The sequence below is a fragment of the Triturus cristatus genome, chromosome 3_1, assembly GCF_964204655.1.
Source record: "Triturus cristatus chromosome 3_1, aTriCri1.1, whole genome shotgun sequence".
Taxonomy (NCBI): domain Eukaryota; kingdom Metazoa; phylum Chordata; class Amphibia; order Caudata; family Salamandridae; genus Triturus; species Triturus cristatus.
In genome coordinates this window covers 771,335,623-771,361,215 of record NC_140583.1, presented here as the reverse complement: position 1 = coordinate 771,361,215, position 25,593 = coordinate 771,335,623, and the positions used below count along the sequence as shown (strand labels likewise).

The 25,593-nt window shown below is 49.2% G+C and overlaps 1 protein-coding gene across 5 annotated transcripts in view; it reads right to left on the bottom strand.

Moving 5' to 3' along the window:
- The window catches only part of ANO9 (anoctamin 9), a 519,627-nt gene that overhangs the window by 45,725 nt on the left and 448,309 nt on the right, over nucleotides 1-25,593 (bottom strand). For all 5 annotated transcript variants that reach the window (XM_085644947.1, XM_085644948.1, XM_085644950.1 and 2 more), the window contains 2 exons: nucleotides 20,480-20,643; nucleotides 19,622-19,774 (listed from right to left, as the gene is read on the bottom strand). In XM_085644947.1, the coding sequence (XP_085501073.1) occupies nucleotides 19,622-19,774; nucleotides 20,480-20,643 (317 nt within the window). The remainder of the gene's footprint in view (nucleotides 1-19,621; nucleotides 19,775-20,479; nucleotides 20,644-25,593) is intronic.

Sequence of the window (25,593 nt, the reverse complement as noted above, 5' to 3'; positions counted from 1 at the left end):
AGGGGTCAGTCCAGTAAACCAGTCAACATCTTTTTGGTACCCCCATTGTCTGCTGCTAGAAATTCTAGTTTCCTCTAGGAGTGGGTGGGTGATTGTTTGATCCGGTATGCTGGTGCACAATGGAGAGAAAAGAGGCCGATCTCTCACCTCCCAACGTCTTAAATGCCCCCATCCTGGGCATCTCCTGAAGATGTCACAACCTTTCTTTGTGGCAAAACACATACAATGGACTCCTCACCCTGGCTCCTGCCCGTGGCGCGACTAATTGCCCCATCATCTTCTAATTGCAAGGGGCGCCTGGCCAATCTTGCCTGAGAGTAATCGCAAAAATGAGCTGTGTCATACGTGTACATGAAAAATTCTACACCAATACTATGCACTTGCTCTGTTAGTGGCCAAACATACATGTTAAATAACAGTGGTAACAGCACTGAACACTGGGGGACACCAAAACTTAGTTTTTTGGACAGGAGACAAAAAAGGCGGTGTGAAAACGAATGGTATCTTGTCTGTGAGAAACCACTCTAAGCCAAGCGAAAGCAAAAGCAACAAAAAGTAAGGCCTTTGACGCCTTGATAAGCTCTGTTGTAATAGTAGTGTAGAACTATACTGGGGACTCATTTAGAGATGCACAGTACACGTATTGGGCATGAAGCTGCTAGAATGACAGTCTGAAGCTGGTCAATGTTAATGTTATTTCACACTAAGTTTGTTTCACTTGTCATTTTTGTCTTTGAATTTTTTTCGTTTTTAAGTGGAATATAACATTGTGTATTGTGTATTAATGTGTTTTTGTAAATGTGGTGTTCTGTAAATGGAAGGTTTCTTTTCTAAGACGAGAAAAAAAATATTTATTTGCTTCGCTAATCTAAATAATTTAAAATAAGCTAAATAAAGCAATAAGAACCCTAGAATTGATGGTCTAGGGTATTCTCTTTAAAGTGTGCAAACTAGTCCTTCTGGACACACTGTTTTCTCTTGTGTCGCCCGTCAGGGCATAAATCCCACCTCATCCGGGTGAATCAGGTTGGGAAGATGAGCCAAGAGTCTGGTGGCCAGTGCTTTAGCCAATAACTTTGCTTCCACATTTAAGAGAGAAATTGGCATGTAAGATGCATGAAGTTCCGGAGGACACCCTGGCTTGTAGACCATGACAATTTCGGCATGTCTCCAATCGGGGGGCATGTATGTGGTCTGGACAGATTCTTGTATGGCCGCTAGATAATGAGGGCCTAGCAGGGCCATGTAGGCTTTGTAGAATTCACTGGGGAGGCCATTCGGACTGGGAGAATTACCCACGTGTAGGTCAGCCAATGTAGTGGCCAATTCCTCCATTGACAGGGAGGCGTGAAGGGACTCCCGGGCTTCTTTGGAAAGGGCCTTCGGAGGGATGTCATTAAAAAATTGCTTGATCTCGGAGGCATCAAGGACCTTGCGGGCAGTATATAAAGATCAGCAGTAGTCCGCAATGCTATCGGCCGTGACCAGAGCATCGTAGGAGTAGAGGAGACCCTGTAGGGGAGTATATGTTCGCGCTTGTTGACATAGTCGAAAGAGAAGTGTCCCAGACTTTTTGCCCTATTGATAGATTCTGCTTTGTGTAGCTAGCCACGCGCCCCGTGCCTCATCCAGCTGCATACTATGATATTGTTGCTGGTAGATGCGTAGTTGCCGGCGCATCGCTGCCCCATCTGCATCTCGGACCCTACGCTCCAAAGTCATGATCTGTGCCTCTAGCTGGAGAAACAACTTTCTCCGCTATCTCCTTTCTGCTGTGCAGAAGCTAATATCTACCCCTCATAATGTGGACTTCATGGCCTCCCAGAAGGTGCACGCCGAGGACACTGTCCCTTTATTATACGATATATAGTCTGAGAGTGCGCTCCGAATATGGGCATGATATGCTGAATTTTGTAAGCGCCACACCGAGAACCGCCACCAGAAGGGGGGCTGGTTCAGGCTTATCATAAGATGAATGGCTACGGGCGAGTGAACTGACAAACCCCTAGGTAGGATCGCTGCCTTCGGTACTCTATGGGCAAAAGAGCGGGGGACAAATATGTAGTCGAGTCTGGAGTAGGAAATGTGGGTATGAGAAAAGAAGGTATAACTGGCCTCCACGGGATTATGCACCCGCCATGTGTCTACCCATCCTACCATGACCACCAGGGTTCATAGTTTAGAGTCTGAGGGTTTTGTTATGGTGCCCGCAGGGCGCCATCTATCAACACCAGGGGACATTACATCTTTCCAGTCCCTAGCCACCACTGCGAGCTCTCCTGCTACCAAATGATCAAGGAAACTCTGCCCCAGGGTTGGGGGGGACACAGACCTTGCCAAACACGATCCGTTCCCCAGCTACCTCCCCATGGACAAAAATATATCGACCACGTATGTCGACCCACTGCTGTATTAATGTGAATGCGACCCAGCGGTGAATCAATATGGCAACACCTCTGGAGCCCCTCACGAATCCTGCGTGAAAGGTGTGAACAAAGCTGTATCGAGCTAAGCAGTGGGTCTTTGGACCAAGCATATGTGCCTCTTGTAAAAGAAGTATGTCAGCTCCTATATGTTTAGCATGATGGAGTACCGCGCCCCGTTTAATCTTATCTAGCACTACTGATAGCATTTTTGTTGTTTTGTCAAATAATTTATTACGTTTTGAATGAATAAATATTTGTTTGATTACCTAAAATCATTACAAATCCATATAATGAAAAAGCAAAAATATTACACTCAGATGATAAAAAAATTCCTGTGATGTAATAACTCCAGTGGGACGCGCCAAGCTGATGGAATTTCTTGATGAGCCCGTGTTATGAAAACAAGGAGATAGAATATAGGGTACCTCGTGCGGTGAGCTTTGCCAACATATGACTAGTTGCGGTTATTTCCATCAGAAAATATATAAAACCTTACTGTCAAATCAGTCTTTCGTCTGGGTTAGAATAAACACAACAATAAAAATGGCAAGTAATGCTTAAAAAAAATGAACTTCATAAAATTATCAGAACAATAAAATAGTATTAAAAACTATAAACTGTAAAGTGCCTTGTGCTTTTGCCAACATATGACTAGTTGTATTTACTGCCATCAGAAAGTTTGTAACCGCATTCCTTACAATCCATAACATCAATCATACCTCAGGTATAGAATAAATTGTATAGTAAAATCCCAAATAATGCATAAAGATCCAACTTCATAAAATCATCACAAAATAACATTGTGGTAATAACTAAGAACACCACAAGTGTTATGGACTGACTCGGCAAGTAACAAAACTTGATGCTCCGGGACATGCACTGAGCTGCTATCCCAGAAAACTAGAAATAAGAGTTTTTTAAAAACTGGCCTGTAGGAATTTTGCATAACGACAGAATTCAGAGATTATGTTGGTATTCAAGCAGTGTAATGCTGCTTCCTTGCAGGTGCTGCATGACCTGTTTAATGTAAAATTTCCATTCATTGCTCACAGCCACACAGCAGCATAAAAGATTAATACAATATTTCCTGTTTATAGGAGCACAGGCTGCAACCTAAGGAGGAAGACGAAACTGAGGACCATGACAGTCTGTAGGCATCTGGACACCTAAACTGCTGCTTGCCTGTGGACTCCAGTTTCTGCTTGTTCCAACCTGATCTAGCGACACCATCGCTTCGGGGGTTTCCCCAACCAGTTTTTCCTACTGACCGTTCTTCCTGGGAACAGAAGCCCCGCCTACCCCAGGACCTACTTAAAGCAGGCTGCAGCGAGACTATGCATTGGACGCACCGCTGGCGCACCAAGGACGCGTCAAAGACAGGCCCATCTGCACCTGTCTGCTCCTGGACCATGCCCAGCACCACAACCCCTGGCCCTCACGCCCCCCCAAAGATACGCCATTGCTGAGCTCTACACTCCATCGCACATATCCATGCTCCATGGTAGGGCCTTTCACCTGCACCCACTTCCACTTTATCTGCCACTGCACTCACACCAGCCTCACCGACCAGCCCCACCCGAACACACCACAGACGCCACCTGAACAGAAACACGAACTTGCATGTGTCCTTCTCAATACACGCTCACTATGCAAACACACCACCGAGATTTGGGACCTCACCTCCACCTTCACACCTGACGTCCTCTTCCTCACTGAGACCTGACTCAACCCCACTTCTGCGCCCATCATCACCACTGTGACTGCATCAACAAGGTGAAGCAAGAATAAGCTACGTACTAACCACCTTGTTAAATACCTCAATTGCCACAGCCCCCTTCCCCGAGAACTGGAAACATGCAGAAGTCAATGCCTTACTAAAGAAACGATCAGCAGACCCCAGCGACCTCAACCACTACCAACCGATCTCACTGCTCCCGTTCCCAGCCACAGTATTAGAAAAAACTAACAACCAACAACTCTTCTCACATCTGGAACAGAACCTCCTACTCGCCTCCTCCCAATCCAGATTCTGCAGCAACCGCAGCACCGAGACAGCCCACATAGCAGCTACCGATGACATCTGAGCCCTACTCGGCCAAGGAGAGACTGCAACTCTGATCCTCCTAGACCTCTCTGCAGCCTTCAATATGGTCTCCCATCATACAATCATTACAAAGATGCACAGAATAGGCATCCAAGAAGCCACTCTCAGATTGATTGCCTCTTTTTTCACCGGAAGAACTCAAAAAGTCCACCTTTTCCCTTAACCTCCGAAATCATCTGTGGAGTACCCCAAGCATCCTCGCTCAGTCCCACCCTCTTTAGCACTTACATGACACCTCTGGCCAGCATCGCTAAAACCCACGGACTCAACATCATATCCTACGGCAACGACACACAACTCATCTTCTCTCTCTCTCCAAAGACCCCACCAACACCAACTTCCACAACTGCATGAAAGACTTTGCCAACTGGATGAAGGACAACTGCCTGAAGTTCAACACGGACAAGACAGAGCTACTGATTTTCAGAAACAAATGCTCCCCATGGGACGCATCCTGGTGGCCTTCAGAACTCAGACCTACTCCTAACCCCACTGACCATGCTAGGAACCAAAGCATCATTCTGGATAACAAGCTAACCATGACGACTCAGGTCAACTCTGTCTTTTCCACTTGCTTCTTCATCCTTGGCATGCTTCGTAAGATACTCAAATGGCTACCCCAAAGCTCAATACGCACCTTCACCTCAGTCCTCATGTCCAGACCGACTGGACTAAGGCAACGCTCTCTAAGCAGGGATCGCAGCTCTGTGGACTTCAGCCCACACATAACACTGCAGCCTGACTCATGCTGGCTCTCCCTAGATGAGCCCACATCACCCCCTACCTCAAAGAACTCCATTAGCTTCCTGCACAGAAAAGATGGCAGTTCAAGCTCCTGACCCATGCATACAAGGTCCTATGCAACTGCGAACCCACCTACTTGAACCACTGCCTGAACTTTAATCAGCCCACCAGACACCTATACTCTGCGTCCCTTTCTCTAACCCTCACCTCCTCCACCCAACGTAGTAGATGAGGATGTTACTCCTTCTCCTACCTAGCAGATAGAGAAAGAGCTACCCTTTCATTTATGGACATCCCCATCACTTCCAGAGTTCTGAGATTTCCTGCAGACCTGGCTATTCGGCTAACCAACTGGACCCCGCCAGTGCCTGGATACCCTCACAGGTGACAAGCAGCACTCTACAAATCTACTGATTGATTGATAGATAGTCTTTGCTCTTTGATTGGAAACAGCAAAAATCTCATTCTCACAATCAACAACCTCATAGAGCTGTTGAAATTTGCTTGCAGATAATATTGCGTAAGTAGAGAGTTATAGGAATCCAAAAGTAAAAATGGGAACTTAATCTTAGCTAACTTCGCCATATCTTCTGCCTGGCTGAATAATAATACCTGACCGTCCAATGTTGATTTGAAGGACAATCTTGTCAGATTGTTACTCCACGTATCACCAATTTCTAGGGTTTAAAATGCTTTGTTTAAATAGCACGCCCAGGGATTAGCGGAATTACTTTTTTGCCCAAGCAGGAATGACCCAATAATGGATTTCAGGCTCCCTTCTTTTGCCCTAAATACCAGATGTCAATATTGAAAAAAAATACGTTTTGCAGGCAAGATCTTGCTTTAATAAGCCAAACTCTAAGCGCACTTTGTAGTGTCGCGGTCTAGTGGACGCGCGCACTACGTGGTGACGCAAAGGCGTGTAGCGGACGTTGGACGCTACAGCGCATGCGCGAAGGACAACGGCGCGAACGAGAGACGCGATCGGAGCGTGTTGCCCGGCGCTCTCTCCACAGGTGCATGCAAAGTGTAATAAAGGCGCAATTACCAATTAGAACGTCTCCAGAGTGTCTGTGGGGGGAAAGTACATATTGCCTGGCACACTACAACATTACAGTGGCGACGAGACTGGGACAAGAAGAACCCCAGGTGCAACAGGCGGAAGGTGCCCCCCTAACCTGCAGCACAGAGAAGCCAGCCAGGAGAGACACCACCATACACGGTGAGAGACCGGAGAGACGAAACAGCAGACGCCTACACACCGGGAGAGCGCGGCAGAGGCAGAAAGAAGCCGGAGAGTGGCACGTAGGCAACGAAGAGCCAGCCACGTGGTAGGGGATATCGCGGACGGACGGCGGAGCCGCAGAAGAGATCCTGGCGGAGTCAGGGGACGACGGAGCAGCCGGCTCGAACGCAGTCCCAGGTACCCGAAGTAGGGGTGTGGGGACGGACGCACCAGGTAGCCCAAGGAAGCCAGTGGACGCCAAAATGAGTGCACAGTCAGCGACTCTGACGACGCCGATACCGTTCCTACCACGCCCGGGAGAACCCATAATGAAGTGGGAAGACTGGAGGGAGTACTTCAGGAACTACCTGGAAGCGCTAGAAGATGAGAACGAGGAGGCGTTCTCTAGCGCCAGGAGGAAGAGGATACTCCTACACAACCTAGGACCAGAAGGAATACGGGTGTTCCAAAATCTCACACCGATCACCAGACCAGCAGGAGACACAGACGTGTTCACCCACGCCATAGAAGATTTGAACAACCACTACCGACCGGCAGTGTGCACCTCAATCGACCGCTATAACTTCCAGCAGAGGAAGCAAGAAGCGGGAGAATCCGTGGATGACTATGTGGCGGCACTGCGGAAGCTGGCGATGACGTGCAGGTATGGCGGACTGCAGGACGAACTCATCAAGGACCAGATCGTCATGCACACGACAAGCAAGTCAGTACAGGACAAACTATGGGCGAATGGAGATGCAACGCTAAATGAAGTGATCGCCATAGTGAAGAGAGCGGAGCTAACGAAACGCTGTGCGGATGCAGCCAAAGGAGAACAGGCCCCCAGACTCACAGTCAACAAAGTAGACGACGCGGACCACCAGACGCGGGGGAAACAAACGACGGGGGAGTACAGAGGAGCGGCCACAGGGAAACCAAGACCCGGACCGACTTGGAAACAGGGCAAAGGCGAGGCCATGAAATGCTACAGGTGCGGCAGCTCGAATCATGCAGCGCACGACAAACGGTGTCCCGCGTTCGGAGCCAAGTGCGCGTTCTGCGGCCTAGTCGGCCATTACGAAAAGGTTTGCCGCAGGAAAGGAAGACAGCAGGCGGTGAAATTCGTGGCACAGGACGAAGGGGAAGAAGCAGAAGGCCGTGAAGACGACGAGGAAGTCCTGTGTATTGAGGACCAGGTACTGGGCATAGAGGAGAGAAGATCGCGCAAGCCTCAATGCGACATGATAGTAGGAGGCATACCCATCACCATCGTGGCGGACTCTGGATCTCCTTACACGATAATCCAACGTTCAGTATGGAGCGAGAAGTTCAGACCCACGTGGGGCACACACCTGGAACCCCCCGACATCCGACCTGTCACCTACACAGGGGACCCGATCCCGATGGTAGGGTTCAAGACAATGAAGTTCCAATTCAAGGAGAGGAGCGCGACCTGCAAGCTGTACGTCGCAGAGAAAGGACCGTCAGTCCTGGGCTGGATGGACCAAGGAGTGTTGGGTATACAGTTGAACGCAGGAGGGGACACCCAAGTGCTGGCGACACTGGACGGAGAGGAGTCGACGGCAGGAAAATGGCGGAGCGGGCACCCGAAGGTCTTCGGCGGGAAGATAGGGAGGCTGGAGAAGTTCTCCCACAAAATCATCCTCAAAGACAACGCCCGGCCAGTCGCACACAAGGTACGGAACATCCCGATTGCTGTTAGGGAAGCGGTGCAACAGGAGCTCCTCCGACTGGAAGAAGGAGGAATCATTGAGCCCATCGACAGCGCGGAGTGGTTGGCCCCCTTGGTGGTGGCCATGAAACCGTCAGGCAAAGTGCGCCTCTGTGTGGACCTCAGGGAGTTGAACAAGTGCATAGTGGTGGAGAGGTTCCCCTTGCCACGCATTGAGGAAATGTTGGCCCGCACGAAAGGAGTGAAATGGTTCTCCACCATAGACTTGCAATCGGCGTACCATCAAGTAGCACTACATCCGACGAGCAAAAAGTTGACATCGTTCATCACGCCGTTCGGCTGCTACCAATTCTGCCGCATGCCCTTCGGTCTCGCCTCGGCAGCGGCGGTGTTCCAGAAGCTGATGGCCCGCCTATTCAAGGACATTGAGGGAGTGCAATACTTCCAGGACGACATCTTAGTGATGGGGACGGAGCAGGAGGACCACGACAAGAAACTGTCGGCAGTATTGAAGATCCTGGAGGAGAAGGGCCTCACAGCAGAGTGGGAGAAGTGCCATTTTGGGATGACATCTGTCACCTACCTGGGACACGAGATAGGGGCACAAGGAATAACGCCGAAGAGAGGGAACGTAAAGGCCATCTGCGAAGCACCGCCACCCACATCCAAGGAGGAAGTGCGGTCGTTTCTAGGGATGGCAGAGTACTACAGTAAATTCGTCCAACACTTTGCCACGAAAACCCACCACATGAGGCAGCTCACGAGGGACAAGACGGCGTTCAGATGGACGGAGGAGACGCAAGAAGAGTTCGACACCGTGAAACGGGAGATTGGCGGAGCAGTCCCGCTGCAAGGATTCGACCCCCAGGGGCGGTCGATATTGATGACGGACGCGAGTGAAAAGGGACTGGGAGCCGTGCTCATGCAAGAAAGACCAGAAGGTGGCACGGAAACGATCAGCTTCGCGTCCCGGACGCTGACAGCATCGGAACAAAAGTTCAGCGTGATAGAGAAAGAGATGCTAGCGGTAGTATGGGCCATGGCAAAGTACCGGCAGTTCCTGTGGGGGACCCGATTCCAGGTGAAGACAGACCACAAGCCTCTCATGAAAGTACTGACATCCGATGGCCATGCCAGCGCCACACCCCGGATAGCGAAGATGACACTGAAACTCCTGGAGTACAGATACGACGTGGAATACATCCCGGGCTCCAGGAACAAAATAGCGGACTACCTCAGCAGGGCATCTGCGATGGACAACGCGTCCAACGACAGGGAAGACGACGACGAGATGGTGGCTCTGACGGACGATCCGGAAAAGGCCATCAGCAGGCAGGACTGGAAGGATGCATATGAAGTGGATGCCGACATGGAGGAGATCAAGGCGTGCATTGTGCGGGGATGGCCGGACAGGAGGCGACAAGGTCCAAAAATCAGGCAGTTTTACGAAGTCAGAGAAGAGCTGTCGGTGGGCAACGATGGAGTATTCGTCTACAGGGGTGACAGGGTGGTGCCGCCGGAGAACATCGTACCTGCCCTGCTAGCCATACTTCACGAAGGCCACCTGGGAATAGTGAAGACAAAGGCCAGAACAAAACAAACTTACTGGTGGCCAGGAATGGACACGCACGTTGAGAGGCACGTGAAGGGCTGTGCGCAATGCCAAGGGGCAGACAAGACTCTCAAACCGATGAGACCACCCCTAGGGAAATTCGCTAATCCCAGCAACCCTTGGGAAGAGGTAGCAGTGGACATCCTGGGACCAATACTGGACGACCAAGGCATCCCCAAATATCTATGTGTACTGGTGGATAGATACTCGAAATGGCCAGAAGTGCACATCAACGAGGTCATGGACACGGACGAGATCCTACGCTTCCTCAAGGCGATGTTTCTTCGGGAAGGTATACCCAGGAGCATCATCAGTGACAATGGCCCCCAGTTCATCTCCGACAAGTGGGTCACGTTCGCGAACAGAAATGGCATAGTACTCAAACGTACTTCGATTTACCACCCATCCAGCAATGGACAAGTAGAGAGGTTCAATAGGGTGCTGATGGGCTCCATACAGGCGGCCATCACAAGAGGTAAAGACTGGGAAAAGGAGGTGCTCAGCACGATATGGGCATACCGCATCACCCCCACGGGAACGGGGTACAGTCCCTTCCAGATCTTACGGGGACGGCAACCTTTTACCAAAGACAATGTGGCATGGCAGGAGAAGTCCATCACTAGCAAATGGTCTCCGGCAGTGGTGCAGCACAACCTGCAGAAGGCACAACGCATCTACACGGAGCACTACAACCGCCACAAGAAGACAAAAGATGCTGCGTTGGAAAAAGGGGAGTGGGTCAGAGTGAAGCTGGCGATCCTTAAGCGGAAAGGAGAAAGCAAATACTCCCCACCCCTCAGAGTAGAAGAGGTGTATGACAGGGCAGCACTGCTCAGTGACGGTAACGTGTGGTCACACGAGCGCATGGCAAAATGCAATAAGATCTTACAGTGGCCCCGAGAGTGCACGGAAGGAGAAAACCCGGCAGAGGGGGTGATGAAGGACACAGACTCATCCGAAGGAGGCCCCAGGGAGGACATGGGCGGTGAGCAAGAGAGAGAGAGAGACAACCCAGGGAGAAGACCTGGGGGAGAGACCACGAGAGAAGATGGCGAGGTAAAAGAGAAGGAGAGTCAGGGCTCTCCGAAAGGTACAGATGGAGGCCTGGTCACAGAGGGAAGCCGAGAAGGACATTCCACTCCGGTAAGACACACACGGGGGGGAAGAGCAGTGGTGAGACCATCCAAGTTCAGAGACTTTGAAATGGACTGACCTCCGGGTCGGGGACTCTGTGTGAGTGGTGTGAAAAGGGGGAGATATGTAGTGTCGCGGTCTAGTGGACGCGCGCACTACGTGGTGACGCAAAGGCGTGTAGCGGACGTTGGACGCTACAGCGCATGCGCGAAGGACAACGGCGCGAACGAGAGACGCGATCGGAGCGTGTTGCCCGGCGCTCTCTCCACAGGTGCATGCAAAGTGTAATAAAGGCGCAATTACCAATTAGAACGTCTCCAGAGTGTCTGTGGGGGGAAAGTACATATTGCCTGGCACACTACAACATTACACACTTGGGCCCTAGAACAGCTGCTATGGAACGGAATAGCTTCTATAAACTTTATATTGAATCTGAGCTAAGGTCGAAGCAAGCATGCAAGGAAACCCATGATGCCCATAGATTAAAGCTGGCAGGAGTTTGCTTTGTGCAACAATTAAATGAGGGGAAGCTGGTGGGCTTAGAAGCTTAGCTTGTAGTCTGCACAAGGCATAGGCAAGGCTAACTCCCTTGTTCCTTAATTTAGCCAGGTGCACTTTTGGAGACCCTTTTTCAATTAGACGTACACCCAAGTAGTTGTATGCAGTGGTATAACTCAAGGTGGCTAGGCCCACCTGTCATTTTGTCAGTGCTTTATTAGCAAACATCCCAAATACCATGACCTTGGATTTTGCTTCATAAAGAATTAGCTTATTTTCCAAATTGAAGTTGTGAAGTTTATCAATTACCCATTGAAGGCCGATGTAAGTCTGATACAACAGAACAATGCCATCAGCATACTAAAGAAGCTGAATATGGTGGATGTGGATTTTGGGTGGAAATGATCTGGCAGAGCCCAGAGTTAGGCCAATGTTTGCAGAATACAAATTGAAGGAGGCTGGAGCCAGAAGGTGCCCCTGTTTCAGTCCTCTATTCATATAAATCTTTGCTGAAACCTCCCAGCCATTGCCAATTTTCATTTCCACCCTCATGTTAGAATAGAATGAGATTAGGGCCTGCAGTAAAGGAGTTGGAATGCTCGAAATGTATTCCAAAGTATGTGTGTCTATCTGATAACCTTATCAAAGGTCTATGAAGCATGCGAATAAAGGAGGGCTCTTGTTTACAATGGCCTGCTGTGCCAGGAATGAAACTGCAAGGATGTTGTTTCTGGTATTGCAGGCAAATCTCGACTGGTAGAAAGGAATTATTTGTTTTTCCTCTATCCAAGCTTCCAATTCTTTCAATAAAATTCTAGCATATTCTTTTCCTTCCACATCAAGCAATGCAATAAGACGTTAACATGAGGGATCAGCATGGTTGGCCTTTTTGAACAGAGGGCAAAAAATAGATTCTCTCCAAGAATCTATAACCGTTGAGGAGTTAACTAGTCAGCCCAGAAATCTAGATCAGTCTTTAACACAGCCTCTGGAATGCCATTTGGCTCCGGTGCACCATGGGCTCTTCCTTTCTTTATACCAATTTTGTTCTGTGTATGTTAATTAAATCACCCCTGGACGAAGGCCACTGCTCTATGGAGAAACCTGGGAAGTAAGGGGGTAGCAGTAAACTCCTCATTAACATAGACTTGTATAATGTAAGATTCCCAGACCTCAGCACTAACTCAATTTTTTCCACTGGGCTGCGGCCTTGATCAAGCTAATTGACAAACTCCAGAATTTGCTATGGTCTTTAACTTTTGAGATCTTATACAAGATTAGCCATTGCGAGTCCATGTATTTCCTTTTTGCAGCCCAAATCTTCCTCCTGCATATGCCTAATTTGCCTGCTGATTTTTCTTTTTAGATAGATTAATTCCGCGGTAAAAAAAATTCTTATGGATTGTTCTAGTTGGTATGGAAGGGATTAAGCTATAAGTACCTGCGCCCACTCTATTCAGCAATTAATGAATAATCCTTGGCCATAATGCTTAGATCATTGCCCTTTGCAGAAGCAACAACTATCCGAAGATACATTCACTCTGGACAGTTTTGCCAAAGTTTTAATCTGTCCTTATCCAGTACTTTCCAGTTCAGCTGCTTCAACAACTGAGGTGGAGTGGAAACCCCAACCGTGGGCAAGATCTCTGCACTATTCATGGTAATTACCAGTCCTTTTTATGAATGATTAAATAAACACTTATTAAGAGTAGGTCAATTTTGATATAAGCGATATTTAAGTAATAAGTGATTATCGCCTGAAAGGAATTACAAGGAGTTGTCTTGACCTGGCCTTGACCGCTGTAGAGATATAGATGGATAGGCCATCAGAGGGTCTGCCGTTGGATCTACTGGGGATCACTGTTATAGCAAATTCTTCATAAAAATTTAAAGATACAGAATGCAATGCCCAAGTTTCTTGAAGGCAGATAATAAGATCATTAAGTTTTACTCTATTTTTTAAATTGGTGTAGGAGTTTGTTTGTGTTGTGTTTAACCCTGGGCTGTGAACTCCGCTTCGTTCGCGGAGTTTTACGCACTCCGCGGAACATGCGGAGTTCCCAAAACCTCCACCCTGCTGAGGTTTTTCTCTCGCTCGTGCTCATCAACGTCAAGTGAGGCGAGCGAGGAAAATCAACCTCCTAGAGAGATTTCGCAACCCCGGTGGTCGGATTTCTCAATGCGAGTGGTAACGGCAGGTCACGACCACTTGTGTTGAGAAACCTTCTGTTCGCATTGAGAAAGCTGCCGCTCGAGTAGAAAATCTACTTGTGCAGCAGAAAGTAAACTGCGCCCTCTTGCGCTGCGCATAGCGCCGTTCGCAATGATTTTCCAGCGCCGGACAAACACCCGGCGCTCAAAATCACTACGAACGGCATGACCCTAACGCACTCCACCTCTTGCGGAACTCTGTGTAGCGTGGCAGAGTGTTTTTTGTCACTTCGCGAAGTTTGGCGTAAACTCCGCAAACTTCTCCCAGGCTTAGTTTTGTTTCCATTTTATTACTGTTTGAGTGCTGCATAAATACTTTCGCCGTTGCTTCTAAGTTAAGTCTGATTGCTTTGTGCCAAGCTATTAGAGGGTTAAGCACAGGTTAATTTGGTGTTTTCAGCTCTAATAGCAGTTGAGTAGAAATATTTGGATAATGTTTGAAATGGACATTTATGATATTCACACCCTTTGGCTTAATCGATAAAATATTGTAGGCAATTCTGCAGCATGATGTGGCGCAGTGCTGGGCATTACAGAGTCCCTGAAAACAGGGTCAAGATTAATGGATTGAAATTGCCAGTGCTTCATGGACTGTGCCTGTGACTGTTCTTTGAATCCAAATGTTGTTACTGGAATGTAAATAAAACTACAGAAAAAAATATTCGAGTATTCTACATTCTTTGTTTGCTGCTGTCTGGAGTAAACGCATGACAGTGAGATACGTAAAATGCAGAACTCCGTGTCCTTAACCCAATCTAGATTTCCCGTTCACTAACACCACGAAAAGTGACATGCACAGGGCTGTATTTGATCAGTACAGTACCTCTAGCCTTGCTGACCTTATGTGCCAGGCACTTGCCAGTAATTACATACCTTCCCAATTCTGGTTACCACCCACTGGCCCAGGGTACATATGTTCAACTCACCATCAGTGATATTGCTTACCTTGCACTGGCAGAGGATACATATATTCAACTCACCCTCAGTGATACTGCTTCCCTTGCACTGCACAGGGTACATATGTCCAACTCACCCTCAGTGATACTGCTTATCTTGCACTGGCACAGGGTACATATGTTCAACTCACCCTCAGTGATACTGCTCACCTTGCACTGACACAGGGTACATATGTTCAACTCACCCTCAGTGATACTGCTCACCTTGCACTGCACAGGGTACATATGTCCAACTCACCCTCAGTGATACTGCTTATCTTGCACTGGCACAGGGTACATATGTTCAACTCACCCTCAGTGATACTGCTCACCTTGCACTGACACAGGGTACATATGTTCAACTCACCCTCAGTGATACTGCTCACCTTGCACTGCACAGGGTACATATGTTCAACTCACCCTCAGTGATACTGCTCACCTTGCACTGGCACAGGGTACATATGTTCAACTCACCCTCAGTGATACTGCTTACCTTGCACTGGCACAGGGTACATATGTTCAACTCACCCTCAGTGATGCTGCTTACTTTGCACTGGCACAGGGTACATATTTTCAGCTCACCCTCAGTGATGCTGCTTACCTTGCACAGGGTACATACGTTCAACTCACCCTCATTGATACTGCTCACCTTCCACTGACACAGGGTACATATGTTCAACTCACCCTTAGTGATACTGCTCAGCTTGCTCTGCACAGGGCACATAAGTTCAACTCACCCTCAGTGATACTGCTTCCCTTGCACTGGCACAGGGTACATATGTTCAACTCACCCTCAGTGATACTGCTTCCCTTGCACTGGCCCAGGGTACATAAGTTCATCTCACCCTCAGTGATTCTGCTTCCCTTGCACTGGCACAGGTTACATATGTTCAACTCACCCTCAGTGATACTACTTCCCTTGCACTGCACAGGGCACATATGTTCAACTCACCCTCAGTGATACTGCTTCCCTTGCACTGCACAGGGTATATATGTTCAACTCCCCTCAGTGATACTGCTTACCTTGCACTGCACAGGGTACATATGTTCAACTCACACTCAGTGATACTGCTTCACTGGCACAAGGTACATATGCTCAACTCAACCTCAGTGATACGGTTTACCTTGCTCAGGGTACATATGTTCAACTCACCCTCAGTGATGCTGCTTACCTTGCACTGGCACAGGGTACATATGTTCAACTCACCCTCAGTGATGCTGCTTACCTTGCACTGGCACAGGGTACATATGTTTAACTCACCATCAGTGATGCTGCTTACCTTGCACTGGCACAGGGTACATATGTTCAACTTACCCTCGTGATGCTGCTTCCCTTGCACTGGCACAGGGTACATATGCTCAACTCACCCTCAGTGATACTGCTCAGCTTGCACTGCACAGGGCACATATGTTCAACTCACCCTCAGTGATACTGCTCAGCTTGCACTGCACAGGGCACATATGTTCAACTCACCCTCAGTGATACTGTTTCCCTTGCACTGCACAGGGTACATATGTTCAACTCACCCTCAGTGATACTGCTCACCTTGCACTGGCACAGGGTGCATATGTTCAACTCACCCTCAGTGATACAGCTTACATTGCACTGGCACAGGGTACATATGCTCAGCTCGACCTCAGTGATACTGCTTCACTGGCACAGGGTACATAAGTTCAAGTCACCCTCAGTGATACAGCTTACCTTGCACTGGCACAGGGCACATATGCTCAACTCGACCTCAGTGATACTGCTTCACTGGCACAGGGTACATAAGTTCAACTCACCCTCAGTGATGCAGCTTACCTTGCACTGGCACAGGGTACATATGCTCAACTCACCCTCAGTGATGCTGCTTACCTTGCACTGGCACAGGGTCCATATGTTTAACTCACCATCAGTGATGCTGCTTCCCTTGCACTGGCACAGGGTACATATGTTCGACTCACCCTCAGTGATACTGCTTCACTGGCACAGGGTACATAAGTTCAACTCACCCTCAGTGATACAGCTTACCTTGCACTGGCACAGGGTACCTATGTTCAACTCACCCTCAGTGATACTGCTTACCTTGCACTGGCACAGGGTACATATGTTCAACTCACCCTCAGTGATACTGCTTCACTGGCACAGGGTACATAAGTTCAACTCACCCTCATTGATACTGCTCACCTTCCACTGACACAGGGTACATATGTTCAACTCACCCTTAGTGATACTGCTCAGCTTGCTCTGCACAGGGCACATATGTTCAACTCACCCTCAGTGATACTGCTTCCCTTGCACTGGCACAGGGTACATATGTTCAACTCACCCTCAGTGATACTGCTTCCCTTGCACTGGCACAGGGTACATAAGTTCATCTCACCCTCAGTGATTCTGCTTCCCTTGCACTGGCACAGGGTACATATGTTCAACTCACCCTCAGTGATACTACTTCCCTTGCACTGCACAGGGCACATATGTTCAACTCACCCTCAGTGATACTGCTTCCCTTGCACTGCACAGGGTACATATGTTCAACTCCCCTCAGTGATACTGCTTACCTTGCACTGCACAGGGTACATATGCTCAACTCACACTCAGTGATACTGCTTCACTGGCACAAGGTACATATGCTCAACTCAACCTCAGTGATACGGTGTACCTTGCTCAGGGTACATATGTTCAACTCACCCTCAGTGATGCTGCTTACCTTGCACTGGCACAGGGTACATATGTTCAACTCACCCTCAGTGATGCTGCTTACCTTGCACTGGCACAGGGTACATATGTTTAACTCACCATCAGTGATGCTGCTTACCTTGCACTGGCACAGGGTACATATGTTCAACTCACCCTCGTGATGCTGCTTCCCTTGCACTGGCACAGGGTACATATGCTCAACTCACCCTCAGTGATACTGCTCAGCTTGCACTGCACAGGGCACATATGTTCAACTCACCCTCAGTGATACTGCTCAGCTTGCACTGCACAGGGCACATATGTTCAACTCACCCTCAGTGATACTGTTTCCCTTGCACTGCACAGGGTACATATGTTCAACTCACCCTCAGTGATACTGCTCACCTTGCACTGGCACAGGGTGCATATGTTCAACTCACCCTCAGTGATACAGCTTACCTTGCACTGGCACAGGGTACATATGCTCAACTCGACCTCAGTGATACTGCTTCACTGGCACAGGGTACATAAGTTCAAGTCACCCTCAGTGATACAGCTTACCTTGCACTGGCACAGGGCACATATGCTCAACTCGACCTCAGTGATACTGCTTCACTGGCACAGGGTACATAAGTTCAACTCACCCTCAGTGATGCAGCTTACCTTGCACTGGCACAGGGTACATATGCTCAACTCACCCTCAGTGATGCTGCTTACCTTGCACTGGCACAGGGTCCATATGTTTAACTCACCATCAGTGATGCTGCTTCCCTTGCACTGGCACAGGGTACATATGTTCAACTCACCCTCAGTGATACTGCTTCACTGGCACAGGGTACATAAGTTCAACTCACCCTCAGTGATACAGCTTACCTTGCACTGGCACAGGGTACATATGTTCAACTCACCCTCAGTGATACTGCTTACCTTGCACTGGCACAGGGTACATATGTTCAACTCACCATCAGTGATACTGCTTCACTGGCACAGGGTACATAAGTTCAACTCACCCTCAGTGATACAGCTTACCTTGCACTGGCACAGGGTACATACGTTCAACTCACCCTCATTGATACTGCTCACCTTCCACTGGCACAGGGTACATATGTTCAACTCACCCTTAGTGATACTGCTCAGCTTGCTCTGCACAGGGCACATATGTTCAACTCACCCTCAGTGATACTGCTTCCCTTGCACTGGCACAGGGTACATATGTTCAACTCACCCTCAGTGATACTGCTTCCCTTGCACTGGCACAGGGTACATAAGTTCATCTCACCCTCAGTGATTCTGCTTCCCTTGCACTGGCACAGGGTACATATGTTCAACTCACCCTCAGTGATACTACTTCCCTTGCACTGCACAGGGCACATATGTTCAACTCACCCTCAGTGATACTGCTTCACTTGCACTGCACAGGGTACATATGTTCAACTCTCCTCAGTGATACTGCTTACCTTGCACTGCACAGGGTACATATGTTCAACTCACACTCAGTGATACTGCTTCACTCGCACAAGGTACATATGCTCAACTCAACCTCAGTGATACGGTTTACCTTGCTCAGGGTACATATGTTCAACTCACCCTCAGTGATGCTGCTTACCTTGCACTGGCACAGGGTACATATGTTCAACTCACCCTCAGTGATGCTGCTTACCTTGCACTGGCACAGGGTACATATGTTTAACTCACCATCAGTGATGCTGCTTACCTTGCACTGGCACAGGGTACATATGTTCAACTCACCCTCGTGTTGCTGCTTCCCTTGCACTGGCACAGGGTACATATGATCAACTCGCCCTCAGTGATACTGCTCAGCTTGCACTGCACAGGGCACATATGTTCAACTCACCCTCAGTGATACTGTTTCCCTTGCACTGCACAGGGTAGATATGTTCAACTCACCCTCAGTGATACTGCTCACCTTGCACTGGCACAGGGTGCATATGTTCAACTCACCCTCAGTGATACAGCTTACCTTGCACTGGCACAGGGTACATATGCTCAACTCGACCTCAGTGATACTGCTTCAGTGGCACAGGGTACATAAGTTCAAGTCACCCTCAGTGATACAGCTTACCTTGCACTGGCACAGGTTCATATGCTCAACTCACCCTCAGTGATGCTGCTTACCTTGCACTGGCACAGGGTACATATGTTTAACTCACCATCAGTGATGCTGCTTCCCTTGCACTGGCACAGGGTACATATGTTCAACTCACCCTCAGTGATACTGCTTCACTGGCACAGGGTACATAAGTTCAACTCACCCTCAGTGATACAGCTTACCTTGCACTGGCACAGGGTACATATGCTCAACTCAACCTCAGTGATACTGCTTACTATGCACAGGACACCGTTGCCCGACCCTTACCCATGTCGTTGGCTTTCCTGGGCACCATGCGCCGCTGCAGCCTCATCATCTTGATGGCGTCCAGGCGGATCTCTATGATGTTGTTGATGAAGGCCAGCAGTGGGGCCAGTGGGAAGGCTGCCACAAAAATGGTGGTGAAGCTGTACTGGATCACTGTGGATTGTAAAACCGAACAGTGAGGCCTGCAAAATCGAGCCAGAGGGCACAGAGGTAGTCATGGCAATCGAGCATCGCAGGGCAGATAGAGACACAGAAATAAAGCGTACGACACTGCTAACGAGAGGGACTCTCAGAGGACAAGAGAGCAAAACTGCTGAAAAGACAGATTCTCGGCATTATGGAAACAAAGCAAGAACAAATGACAGAGACTGAGAAAAGGAGGTGCAGACAGAAGGAGTTACAGGAAGGAAAACTGCTAATGGGAGGAGTCTCAGCAGTGAGAAACAGATGCATAGGAAAGTGGACTGACATTGACACCACTGACAGACAGACGGCGCCATGCGATGGGCTTTTTAGGTGTAAGTAGGGAAAGATTACCACAGAAAACAATGACAGCCCTTAAAAAACAGAAACTCATAGCAGTGCAGAGAGAGAGGGATGAAGGTCGCCAAACAAAGATGTACATCTTATGGGAGAGGTAGCAATATACAGCAGGAGGCACAGGGGATGTGAAATGCATGCTAAAGTAGATGATGAAAGGCTGTGAAGGGAATCATAAGAATAAGGGGAAGAACATTTGGCATGAAGGTGAAGCAAAGAAAGCCCTGCAGGATAGAGAGCAGGTCGGGGGGCTAAGTAAAATAGAAACACGAATGCAAAGCAAAACGGAATAGCTCACAAAGCATTCATCTCACTCACCCATTTCTAAAAACTCATCAAATAAGCTGAAGACATTGACTTCCACTTTGCTGTAGTTCTTTTGCCACCTCGCTTTGCAGAGGTCTGGCGTGCCATCTTCTGTGTGAACCTGGCCCTTTCCATTGGATTTGCTCCTCATTTTTTGGAATTTAAACTTCAGATACCTGCAGAGACATGAACGAGAGCCCTCAAATCTATAGTCTGTGGGCCCTATTGCGTCAAAGTTGGAATTTTAAATCCTTTCTTCTGACTCCAATGAGTTGAATGACGTTTTAGGCATCGTACATGCCAAAGATAAAGGCATAAAAAAAGAAAGGACCCCATATGAAGCAGTGACAAGTATGGAGACTTTGGGGGTCATTTAGGTTTAGGTGCCAGTCTGCCAGGCCATAAAACCTTAGTGGGGCTTTATTTGTGAAAAGCACGAGAAACAAAACGATGCCAATGAGTTTTCTCCCTGCTACATGTGCAGCCGTTGTTTATTTTCCTTGCAGAGGAAAGACATGTTTTAGTTGGTGGACCCAGGTAGACAAAATATTCAATGGAAAGTCCACCCTAAACAGGAGAGCCCTGCCTATGCCACTTTTGATTGGCTCTGCCACTGGGGAATCTGTGCCCCCCTTCTTCTAAATGTGACGGGGGAGGGCAGGTTTGAATTTTACTGGGAAGGACTAAAGGGTGGGGGTGGGGGTGGAGGGGGCGTGTGCGTGCGATTGCAAAATTGCTTCAAGCTGCAAAACTGTTGTTATAGACAGCTCAGTAGTTCCGCACTAAACTAGGCCTGGGCGAAAATTCCGTTCCGCTCGCGGAAATTGCGATAGTTTGACATTTTCGCGTTCCTCGGAGAGTGCGAAAATGTCAAAATTTCCCCAATCCGCATCTTACCGAATTTTTTTTTTCTTGCTCGCGCTGTAAAAAAATACATTCTCGCGTGCGTGCGATCGCCTTACCTGAATCCCTGCGTTCGCCGCCAAGTTTTCCCGATCCGGTCGCGTTGTCCACAAGATATTGGATTGTTGGTAGCCATTTGCGCGGTCTCGCGACAGTTCGCGCCCGCAGTAACGTCATTCGTCGCGTGATCACGTCATTTGTCACGCGAACATGTCTTTCTTCTCACGATCATGCTCCGCGAGACAAGTGAAAACAAGATGGCCGCGCCCGTGAGCAACCGCAAGGGTAAGCCCACCCTTATGTAAAACGCCTTTCCTTCTCAGGCGGGAGGTAGCAGACTGTTTAAAGTCAGCTGTCTCTTGTGTAGTATGAATACACGTGCAGCAAGGCTTAGCGATTGTATGACCTCAACTTAGCACCATAGAGGGCCCTGCATAAGCACGCATGGTAGGGTGACCAAAATGTTAAAGCCAAATACCGGGACATTTCACAAATATAGAAGTAGTTCTACAATTTTACTTCAAGCGAGCGCACAGAATGCCAGCGCTGCTCAGCAGAGAATTACAGATCAGGCAGTAAGAACATACATAAAATGCAATTAAAACCCAGTAGCTTGATGTCGTCTTGCTGTGCCTAACTGTGTCCGGACTTCCGGCTCAGGCATAGCGGTAGGCGGAGGCGGAGGGGCGGGGTGTATGGGCAAGAAGGAAAGAAAGAAATGTACGGGCAGGAATAAAGACGCATGAAAGAGAGCTCGCGTCCGTGTATTCCTTTAGCCCGACAGTAAACTTGACTGTTAATTATATTGCTTTCTTGAAACAACTGCTAACTGTTCCTGCTTTGCAAAGCATAAAAAAGCACTTCCCGCCATTTTCAGTCGACACTCACCAAAAACGGGGACATACGCTAAATTGACTGAAATCTGCCTGTACAGCTGGTGAAAAACTGGAACCGTCCAGGCAAATCCAGGATGCCTGGTCACCCTAAAACATGGGGACTGGAACCCAAGAAACTAAGGACACTGATGACTTTCACGGAGAGTCTTCCCCTGCCTTGTAAGCAAAGGCAAGGTTTCTAATCAGCAGGCAGCATCACAACCTGATGCAGAGCACGATGTTGGGTCGGCACATTTTGTATCACGTGTATACGAGCCAATGTCGATGGAGATGTCTGATGAGAGCCTACGATGTCTCGCAGACAACGCACCCTTTGATTTACTAATGGGACTGACTGCCCTTGCTTTGTGATGCACGTGAGACAAAGAGCGGCTATCACTTCCTGAAACCCTCCCTCCAGTCGGTGTAGTAGGTGACAAGTCTCTTAATAACAATCACAAGTAAACCCCAATCTGATGTAAATTCAGAAGAGGAAAAAGGAAGTCAATCAAACGTCCGATTGACATGAAATTAGAGTCACATTTTGGGATGAATTAGGGTGAGTGTGAATCCCTATTTTGTTCTTGATAGGTGTCTGTAAAACTACCTGTTGCAATGGAATAGCCTGGATTTTGCTAAGCCCGTGTGGTGAGCAAACCGTGATTAAGAAAGCCACGTTTAATATCAGCTACACATGATGCAACAGGTGTGCATGCGCTCAAAGAAGGGTGACATGAGCCAAGTGAACACCGTTTTTAGGTCTCGAGCCTAGTGTTGCAGTGCGCAGAACTGCTCACGCAGCGTGAGACGTTTTGTAAGGGGGTTCTGGAAGCTGACCACACGCTCGTGCGTGTGCTTTTGTTATTGTCAGCTGCTATTGGCTGTAGCGTGCGTCTTTGTGAAAAAGGTAGCACGCCATTCGTTAAAGGTGTGTGAATGTCCCAGCTTCTTTCCAATTGTGACCGCCCATATCCCGACGGTGTCTGTTACGCGCAGCAGACATGTGTTTGTAATTAGCGCGCGTTCGCTTTGCTGGCGCGCTCCCTCGTCCCCTCTTCACCGCTGCTGGCCCGGAGTCCGCTGACGTCATTGTCGTGCCACGCTGAGATTGGTCTCAGCCTTCATGGATTCCCACCTCGTCATTGCCGTGCCGCGCTGGTATTGGTCCCAGCCTCGAGGGCTTCCCCACGCTCGTTCCAGGAAGCGGAGCGGCGCCTGAGGCCGGAGAGCGTGCCGAAGACAAAATCGCCCAACGCATTGCACTAAGGTAACCGGAGCTGCATTTTTTTGTTAGGCACGGGGAGATTAAGTGATTTGCCCAGAATCACGAACCCGGCTCCCCAGCTCCAAAGTGGGGAGCTCTAGAGTTAGAGGTGGGGCGAGGGCAGGAGTGGTGACTGGAAGGGGAGTCAACACCCACTTTGTGTAGTGTCTTCACCTATATTCCCAAAGTTTCTCTTGTCCCGTGTGCTCGCATTCATTTACCCCCTAGAGTTCACAGGAGTGTGCAAGTGAGTAGAAGAACTGAAACAGGAGTGTCTCTTGGCGCCTCATTGATGCATTTGTACATTTGTAATGTGTCAATGTGCCCTCCTGAAGGTTGCGCTGGAATTATCAATTCATCTCGACTGCTATTACTTCCTCAAACAGTGCACGATGTATCAACCTTCAAAAGATGAAAGCCTGGGTAGGCCCCTTGAAAACACCAACTGCTGACCTGAAATGTAGACAGAGATCTCTGCAGCAGGCGCGCAACCAGCCACGCTATCGTTCAATGACTGGTCCTATCACCACGCCCTCACCTCTCCATTCCTCATTGTATTTCAATAACAGTCGTAGATTCTCCAACCTGCCCTTCTGACGTCAGTCCATGGCTCACATTATTTCCAAGCCTGGAGGGCACACTAGTACCAGTATTCGTGCGCAGACAGGTATCAGCCAATGAGGGTCCATGAAAGATGTCTCCGAGATCAGGAGCAGGGACACCCTCCTTCTATTGGTACCAACGTTGTGCTGAGCGCTGTACCATTCGCAGGGCCTCTGGGCGCTTCACAAATATGGCACTCTGGTCTCAAACACGACACAAACTGATGGTTTGAATGTGAGAGCGGCCATAACCTTGTGTTGTTTCTGTTTTTTCCGCCCGAGGCTCGCGTCTGTGACATGCCTGGACTACTCCCAGAACGCCCTGACACGCACCCGCGGTGCCAGGCAGCGTTCTTCAGACCTAGGTGCTGCCAGGGGCTGCAGATGGTACATTGGCCCCCGGCTACAGGTTAAGAGGTTGGCAGACACGCCAAACAACGCACAAGACGGCTCGGTGTAATGCATGGATATGCAGGATTAGGGTTTAGAGTAATGCAGAAATGCGCGTGGCCCGGTGGGGCTTTTGGGGTCAGGGGAGGGGACAGGCCATGGAGGCCACTGCACTCGGACGGACCTGGATAGTTCTCTGCAGGGGACCTCCCACCCTTCGAAGGACAGGGTACCTGGCCAGTGGAGTATAAGGAGAGAGAGAGACCCCTGATACACTACTGTCCCTAGAAGAACAATAGGGCTGGGGTAGGGTTAGGCGTGAAAGGTTCTTTATATGGCAGACATGGTATTTGTGTCAGTGTTGCCCACGAGCACCGGATGTGCTCACTGCACACACACCTCACGGGCCACACCACAGCCTATGGTCACTGGTTTTGAGGTTTTGTGAGGAAATACATTAAAGGTTGGTGTAAAACAGTGGTAAAGTTCTGATCAGGAAGTTTGCCGGGGTCCTAAGGGAAGCAAGCGAGCGACCCCCAAGACACACCACTGGAAGAGTGGTGCCTTCCAAGCCTGTGATGTCATCAAGCATGCGGAGGGAAGAGAGGGGTCAAAGGGCACATCCTGCTATCTTCTAGTGTTCTGAACATGGACGTACAGTAGCACTGCACATCCCTAATGCTGTAGAGGTAGGTCTCTCTCCCAGGAATTCAAAACCCTTAGGTCATGTGACGTGGGAGGAGAGGGTTGAGAGTGGAGTTCGCCTTTAACCCCTTCCCCGCTCATGACGGAGCCGCTCCATCATGAGCCACGGTTGCCGTGTGCTCATGACGGAACGGTTCCGTCATGTCACGGCCGTTGGCGGCCGCTCCGCCTACGTGGCGCTGTTTCCCCGCCTGTGCGGGGGGACAACGCAAATGGGCGGAGTCATGACGGAACCGTTCCGTCATGAGCACAGCTCAACCGTGGCTCATGACGGAGCGGCTCCGTCATGAGCACAGCGCCACCGCGCTGCCCCCCGCACCCCCCAGCGCCGCGGCGGAATTCCCGCCGCGGCGAAAGGGTTAAGTCCATGAGTGCCCTACTGACGTA